Source organism: Pseudorasbora parva, chromosome 9 (assembly GCF_024679245.1).
Source record: "Pseudorasbora parva isolate DD20220531a chromosome 9, ASM2467924v1, whole genome shotgun sequence".
In the NCBI taxonomy this organism is placed as follows: domain Eukaryota; kingdom Metazoa; phylum Chordata; class Actinopteri; order Cypriniformes; family Gobionidae; genus Pseudorasbora; species Pseudorasbora parva.
In genome coordinates, this window is record NC_090180.1 from 16,020,084 (window position 1) to 16,028,009 (window position 7,926).

Genomic DNA, 7,926 nt, shown 5'->3' on the forward strand with positions numbered 1-7,926 from the left:
CTTCCGTCGTCCGCTACTGGGTTGTCTCCGTTTGAGAGTTGCCTCGGTTACCAACCTCCCATTTTTCCGGCGCAGGAGACTCGGGCCTCGGTCCCGTCCATCGAGGCTTTTATTCAGAGATGTAAGCGAACCTGGAGGAGAGTGAGATCTGCATTATGTCATTCCAGGGCACATAACCGTCGAGCCGCTAATCGTCACCGTGTTAAGTCGCCAAGATATGTCTGTGGGCAGAAGGTGTGGCTTTCCACCCGCAACTTGCCTATTCAAGAGACGTCTCGTAAGCTAATGCCTCGGTTTATCGGGCCCTTTCCCGTGGTAAAGGTTATCAGTCCAGTCGCTGTTAAACTCAGGCTCTCCCGTCGGTTGTGTCGCGTTCATCCGGTTTTTCATGTGTCATGCATTAAACCGGTTATTCGTGCGCCCTCCCGTCCCTCCCTTCCTCCTCCTCCTATCGACGAGGAGGCCTCTATCTATAGGGTTCGCAAGCTCCTCGACGTCCGCACTAGGGGGCGTGGCCACCAGTTTTTGGTAGATTGGGAGGGGTACGGTCCTGAGGAGAGGCGGTGGATTCCGGCCCGGGACGTCCTGGATCGCTCGCTGATTGATGACTTCTACCGGTCTCGTCAGGCTCCTTCCTCGGGAGCGCCCGGTGGCGCTCGTTGAGAGAGGGGTACTGTCAGGTCGCAGGTTCTTTCTCTTTCTCGATCGTCTCTCATTCTCATTTGTCACACACACACACACACACACACACACACACACACACACACACACACACACATACGCACACGCGCAGTCACACACATACTGTTTCTCTCTCTCTCTACCTGCACCTGTTAGTCATCGCAATCAGCGCTCCGCTGCCGTGCGATGACACCTGTTCCCACTTTGGTGTGAGTGCTTACCCTTTATCTAGTGTTTGTTCTTGCTGGCCCTTGTTGGATCATTATTTCATGTCTTGCGTTACGACTGCTGCTATTTTCATGTCTGATAAGTTTGGAAGTTGTCTTGATTGTCTGTTTCAGCCTTGCGCCTAGGGTTTGCCTGAGTCCTGCATTTCTGACCTTCGTGGTCCCATACCTGGCTGTGACTTTCTCCCTAGCACTGCCTATCCCTCTGGGGTGTCCGGTCCTCTCAGCTCTTCTAGACCGGATCAGCTCCACGGTGTTCTGAGTTTGTTTCTTCTACAGACTGCCTTGTTTAAGTCCTCATTAAAGACTGTTGTTTTCCTGTCAACTCTGCTCTTGGATCCATTATTTATCTCCGTGACAATAAGGCAGCTTTAGGTAACGTTTGGATCGTAAGTTTCATTGACTTTGTGTATGTGGAAGAGTAACAGATTCAATTCAAAAATATCTTTTGGAAGTTTAATAAACACAGACTAAAAATAACACTACAATTCACACAGAAAGTACATACTAAATATGCATAAAGAGAGTAGAAAAGATGATACCTAAAAGAAAAGAATGAAAAGAAACAAAAATAAAGAGAGAGAGAGAGAGAGAGACACTTCAGTTCGTTACACAGAGCCCTCGCGGAGTTAAACTCGTCCCAAACGGGAATAACACGACCTTTTTAACAGCAGTTTGGATTGTAGAAATACGAATGCTTGCTTTGGTTTTGACTTCTCGCGTGTGTGCGTGTATTCTGAGTTCAAATGTCCTGTGCGTCCGGTGGTTCTTTCCGAGGTCGGTTTGGTGTGGCGGGTCTCCTGGAAGTGCACTGTAAAAAATCCAACTTGCATATTGTTAACTCAGTTTAAAATTGTATGTCAAGTGGACAAATTTTCATGCACAGTATTGAGTTTACTTATACAAACAATTTAACTGCATGTTGATTACTACTTTGTCCAATGAATTCAAACAGTTAAGTTTAGAAAACGTCACATTTCGATTTCTAAATGAGATCGTTTAACTTCCTGTTATTGCGCATGCGCAGTCTGTCGTCGCGGTAACTTGCACGGGGTTTCCCTCTTCAATCACGCTGACGAAGGGAGTGGATTTCGTCTGGTTGAGGTAAGTTTGATTTTAACGTTATTATTGAAATTAAGCTAAATAAATTTTACATTCAGATTATTAGTGCCATGTTATGTTGCTAAAAGTTTTTCAAAAGCTCAGACAGCGAGTTCAGCCGTCTTTATAGTTTAGCTGCCAACATTTGAAGGGTATCAAATAACGTTACACAGTCAGTGTGTCAATTACAACAACAAAATGTCTAACGTAACTTAGAAGTGGGTTTTTTGTTGTAGATGGTGTTATTTTTTTCATTAATGTTCATCCTTTTCGATTTTATTTCGATTATACTGTATTTTACTGTGTTTCAATTGCCATAAAACGTTATTGTGCCACATTTCATTCCCCTTTTAGCCTCTCAGCTGTCCTTAAAGCTGCACTATAACTGTTTTTGTGTTCAAAATTGATATAATGAGTGAGTACATCATGAATCCATTTTTCCAAACGGTGATTTTGTGTTGTCGGGTTTCGACAACCTATTACTACAGTACACTGAAGTGTTTATATTCGGATTAATATTATAGACTAGTCCTTACACAGCAGCGGAGTAGCCCAGTACGTTACTTGCGTGATTCGTCACATAAAAGGAGAGAAGTAGCTCCAGCTACAATGTTCTTCCGCAAGACACGTGCAGTTTTGTTAAGTGCTAAAACGCCACAAGTTACTCTAGCTTTAATGTAAAAATCAGTCAAATCATCTAAGTAATTGGTGGCAGTAATCGAATATATTTTTTATTGTCTGACAATAATTTGGATATTATTTAAGGAATTCAGGTTTTTTTAGTGCAGTATGTGCCACAGGCTCACGTTACCATGCCATGTGATTATATATATATATATATATATATATATATATATATATATATATATATATATATATATATATATATAATCACATAGTAAAACTTAACAATAATGTCTCATTTGTAAATGTGTGTTAATGTATAAATTAACTAACAATGAGCAATACATTTGTTACAGTATTTATGAATCTTTGTTAATGTTGGTTAATAAAAATACAGCTGTTCACAATGAATTAACATTAAGATTCATAAATGCTATAGAAGTGCAGTTTATATATATATATATATATATATATATATATATATATATATATATATATATATATATATGTTTTTTTCTCTCTCTCTCTCTCTCTCTCTCTCTCTCTCTCTCTCTCTCTCTCTCTCTCTCTCTCTCTCTCTCTCTCTCTCTCTCTCTCTCTCTTCTTTTTGTGTCTAAGGCACATTTATAAAAGCTATTTAAATGTCCCAAATTAACTAATGCCTAATCCTGGCTTAATCTAAGCCTTGTCTGTGAACAAGGACATTCAACAAACAACAAACATTGCACATCTCAAACTGTTAATTTTTTTATTTTCATAGGTTTGGAATGCAGTGCAAACTTTGCAAATTTGCCCACAGTAGCAGAGAGGTCCTCTTGAAACACTATAGGTTTCACCACTATCAAGGACGATCCTGGCAGCAGCCTTGCTTGTATACGGACTGCGTCTGCACTTTCAAAACTGTAGGTGCGTTAAAGTCACATTTGACAAGAGCACACAAACTGACTGCTGCAGTTAAAGAGCACTTTCATTTTTCGTGTGAGTTATGTGATTTTAAAGATGTTTGTCAGCCAGCTCAGTTTTTAAACCATATCAGAAATCATTTGAAGAAACATGACACAGTCAAATGTCCTTTTAAAGATTGCGAGCTGACAACCAATGTCCTTTCAACTTTTAGTAGTCACATAACTCGTAGACATAAGTCTCAAGGTTTCAAAGATTTTAGCTCTTCTGTTCGGACCTTTCAAACGGATGATTTGGAAAGCAATGAAGAGTCATGTTCGGAAGAGACTGGAGGTCCTATACCAAATCAACAGTCAAATGTTACAGATAGCACCATTTCTTTAACTTCTTCTGAACCTGAAAGTAGCTCATATTCAGAGCCTGTAGACTATACAGTGCTAGAGTGCAAGCTTGCATCATTGATACTTTATATGCAGACAATTTTGCATGTTTCAAAAAGTGCAACTCAGGAGATATTAAGTTGGATGAGTGATATTGCTTCATTGTCTAAGTATGCAGCAAAACAATCGATCAGGGACATTTTAAGAAAATATGAAAGCCACATTGATGATTCACTGGCCGAGGAGCTTACTGAATTGATATCAGCAGAAGTGCTTAAAACAAACCCTGTTTTTACAGCCACTGCAAAGAAGGGTTCACTCTCAACAGACTACAGAAGGAATGCTTATTTTAAAGAGCATTTTCAAGTAATTGATCCTGTGGAGTACCGTTTTGATAGGATACACCAAAATACCTTTGTGTATGTCTCAGTGTTGAAAGTTCTTGAAGTGTTACTCAACAGAGCAGATGTCTTAGAAAGAGCAGTTTTTGTTGAGGATGGGATACCAGGGCAGTATACATCTACTCGTAGTGGGCAGTATTACAAAGAAAACCGACTTTTAGGTGTTCAAAGTGATTGCATTTCAGTGGGTATCTACATTGATGATTTTGAGGTTTGCAATCCTCTGGGAACTTCGAGAAAGATTCACAAGATCACAGCTGTTTATTGGGTACTTCTAAATTTGCCTGCCAAATTCCGTTCTACACTTCCCTCAATACAACTGGCTATACTTGGAAAAAGCAGTGATGTAAAAATTTTTGGCTATGACAAATTTTTCGATCCACTGTTAAAAGACATGAAAGACCTGGAGCAGCAAGGTGTGTTTGTTGAAGCCCTGAATGCACATCTTAGAGGAACGGTGTATTGTGTATGTGCTGACAATCTTGGGGCTCACAGTCTTGCTGGCTTTCAAGAAAGCTTTCAAGCTGAGAACCTGTGTAGATTTTGCCAAGTCAGCAAAGATGACATACAGACACAAGATGCTAGCTGTTTTCAGCTTCGAACCGTTGAACAACACAATTCAATTACAGATGAACTGAGAGACCACCATGAGCTTCAGAGCAGACTTGGTGTAAAAAAAGAATGTGTCCTCAGTAAGCACCTTTCTTTCTTTCACCCAATAACTGGGTTCCCGCCAGATGTCCTACATGACACATTGGAGGGAATTGTCCCATTTGAGTTATCAATTTGCTTGAAAGAACTCATCTCAAAAGGACATTTTACTCTTCATACTCTAAACAACTGTATTAAGTCCTTTCCTTACAAGGACTCAGACAGAGTGAACAGACCCCAAGTAATTTCCCAGTCCAGCTTTTCAAAGAAAACCATAGGTGGGAATGGGCATGAGAATTGGGCGTTGCTACGCTTATTACCATTAATGATTGGTAACCTTGTACCCAATTCTGAACCTGCTTGGGAAATTTTGATGGACTTGAGAGAGATAGTGGAGTTGGTAATGTCAGGCCAGTTCTCAGAAGCAACCCTATGCTTTTTAGAACGCAAAATTTTAGAACACCGACAACTACGTAAAGACACGTTCCCAAACCTGAAATTGCGACCAAAACACCACTATGTGGAGCACTATCCGCACTTGATTCGCTGCTTTGGGCCATTAATTGAGCTCTGGACAATCAGATTTGAGGCCAAGCATAGCTATTTTAAAGGTGTGGTGAGTGACGTCCACAATTTCAGAAACATTCCACTCACCTTGGCAACCAAGCATCAGCTTATGATGGCCCATTTTCTCAATGGTCCAAGTCTCTTTTCATTACCCTTTTCTGTGCAGAAGGTCAAAACAGTAAGAACATGTACATTAGAAGTGCTACATAAGACTGCACTTCAGAAAAAATACCCACACAAAGAAGTTTTGTCTTTCGCATCTGATGTACATCTGCATGGAGTTCACTTCAGTGAAGGCATGATTTTGTCCTCAGGTCAATGCAGTGGCTTGCCTGAATTCTTCAGAATTCTCAGTGTAATAGTGAATGCTAACAAAGTGTCCTTCCTTTGCAAAAGGCTTTCATCATGGTACATTGAACACTATAGGTGTTATGAGGTTTCTGAAACGAGTACAGTTGAAATACTTGATCCAGAGGACCTTAATGATCACCAACCTCTCACCTCATATACAGTTCAGGGAAAGAACATGATTGTGCTAAAGAGGTTCCTTCTTCATTAATTGTTCTTCACATAGCCGCACGGTGTCTATTATGATTGGGTCATTGTATTCTTATTTGAAATTTTACTTAATGGTAGTATTTGTCATGGGTTAAAGGGATAGTTTCCCAAAATGTAAATTGTCACAAGTTGCTTGCCCTCATGACATTCTAAACCTGTCCTAATGCAGAAGACAAGAGCATCTTTTAAAAATAATGCTAAATACCCAGACTTCTCAATAGTAGTAATTTTCTTATGAAGTAGACTCTTGGCAAATTATGATTTTTTTTTTTTGAACTACCCCTTCGAATCATATAACATGTTGGCACATATTTTTAAGCTTTGCCCTCTAATTGATGTACTTTAATATTTTAATACATTTTACAGAATATGCGGCTACATGTTGTGTTGGCCCCTGATAATATCAGGAGGTTGGATATTTCAGAAAATCTCACTTCAGTTGAACACTTGAAAATTATTCTTCAAGAAAAGCTTGAAATCAAGGATGACTTCTTGATTCAATTTGAGGATCCTGAGTTCGGAAATGAACTCTGTAACTTGACCAGTATCACAGAGCTTCCACCAGATAGAGCAGTGCTGAAGATACTCCTGAAACTACCTGAAGAATGTGAATCTGAGATCTCCATTTCATCTTTAGACACTGCCAGTATGTCATCCCCATCCATCAGCTCAAACCAGAGTTCCCCTTCCTTAAATATCAGACACCAGGAAAATTCTCAGTGGCCCTCTTCTTTCCCGATTCCCAAGTTTAAGTATGATGTTGAGTTACGCCTTGCCAAAGGGAATGAGAATTTTAGAGAAGATGGATCACTTCTCACAATACCAAGAGAAATGAAAATGGAGATCTTGGATGCCATTGCTCAAGCTATTTTTTCATTCAAAGCTTATCCAAATAATCAAGAATTGGAGTCGGTGTCTGCTGCATTGATTAAAAAGCATCCATGTCTCAAGGATCCAGGCGCAGGAACAGGTTATCACAGCTGGACTATGAGTATCAAATATAAGGTTGGGAACTACCGCCAGAAACTACGATCAGTAGGTTGCTCTGAAGTTGCTGTAAACCAAAGAGCGGACAAGGATTCTAGACGTTTGAAAAAAGCAAAGCGATGCGAAGTAAACTTCCTCCCAGACATCCCACTTGGGCAGACAGAATATTCGCTACAAAAGGAAAGAGATGCACTACAGGAGGAGTTGAAGAAGAAACATTTCAACATGGCATTTGTTGACTCAAAAATGGAACTGACATTCCCACTGAGAAGAAAGGAGATAGTCGACAAAGAACCTCTTGTGGCCGATGTCCTAAAACAATGGCCAGCATTGTTTTTGGAAGATCAGGTGAGTTTTTGAAGATTCATTTTTAAAGAAACTTGTATTTTAATTTTTTACATTGTGTACACTTAATTCTTATTGTTAACTGTTTTTTTTAAAGGTATGTGCCGAGTTTTACCGGATTACTCAAACTAACCTGAAGAGCACGTTTTTCTCATCTTTGGATGAATACGCATCACCGATGATCAAGCTGTACAGAGCCCGTGGTGGAGCGTATGAAGAGGAAATGAAGACCCTAATTGACCAACTTGATAATCAAGTAATTATTTAGCAAGTGTTCATATATTTCTGGTTTAAGGGACCTATTATGATTATGATTTTTCCTTTTTTGTAAAGGGAATTTACCTGAAACACTTAATTTGTAGCCTTTTTTCTGCTTCTGTATGCATATAACATGCATTTAACTTTTGTATTTGTTTTTCTTTCTTTTTTAGACCGATGTCCTTGCTCATAGAAAGGCTGCAGCCCTCAGAGGGCTCCCGTTGTATATGAGGGAAAAGTCGG

General features: G+C 39.8%; 1 protein-coding gene across 1 annotated transcript; it reads left to right on the forward strand.

Annotated features, from left to right (window-relative positions):
- Window positions 1-1,986: 1,986 nt before the first annotated feature.
- On the forward strand, window positions 1,987-7,713 carry LOC137089540 (uncharacterized). The gene is made up of 4 exons (XM_067453140.1): window positions 1,987-2,012; window positions 3,394-3,539; window positions 6,460-7,428; window positions 7,523-7,713. Exons 3-4 carry the CDS (start codon window positions 6,463-6,465, stop codon window positions 7,691-7,693), a joined length of 1,137 nt encoding a protein of 378 aa, XP_067309241.1. The 5' UTR covers window positions 1,987-2,012; window positions 3,394-3,539; window positions 6,460-6,462; the 3' UTR covers window positions 7,694-7,713.
- The last annotated feature ends 213 nt before the right edge of the window (window positions 7,714-7,926 follow it).

Excerpts from the sequence above, each read along its gene's own strand:
- LOC137089540 (XM_067453140.1), top strand. The coding sequence starts at position 6,463 with ATGCGGCTACATGTTGTGTTGGCCCCTGATAATATCAGGAGGTTGGAT. Across the intron at positions 7,429-7,522 it reads CATTGTTTTTGGAAGATCAG|GTATGTGCCGAGTTTTACCG; the intron begins GTGAGTTTTTGA and ends TTTTTTTTAAAG.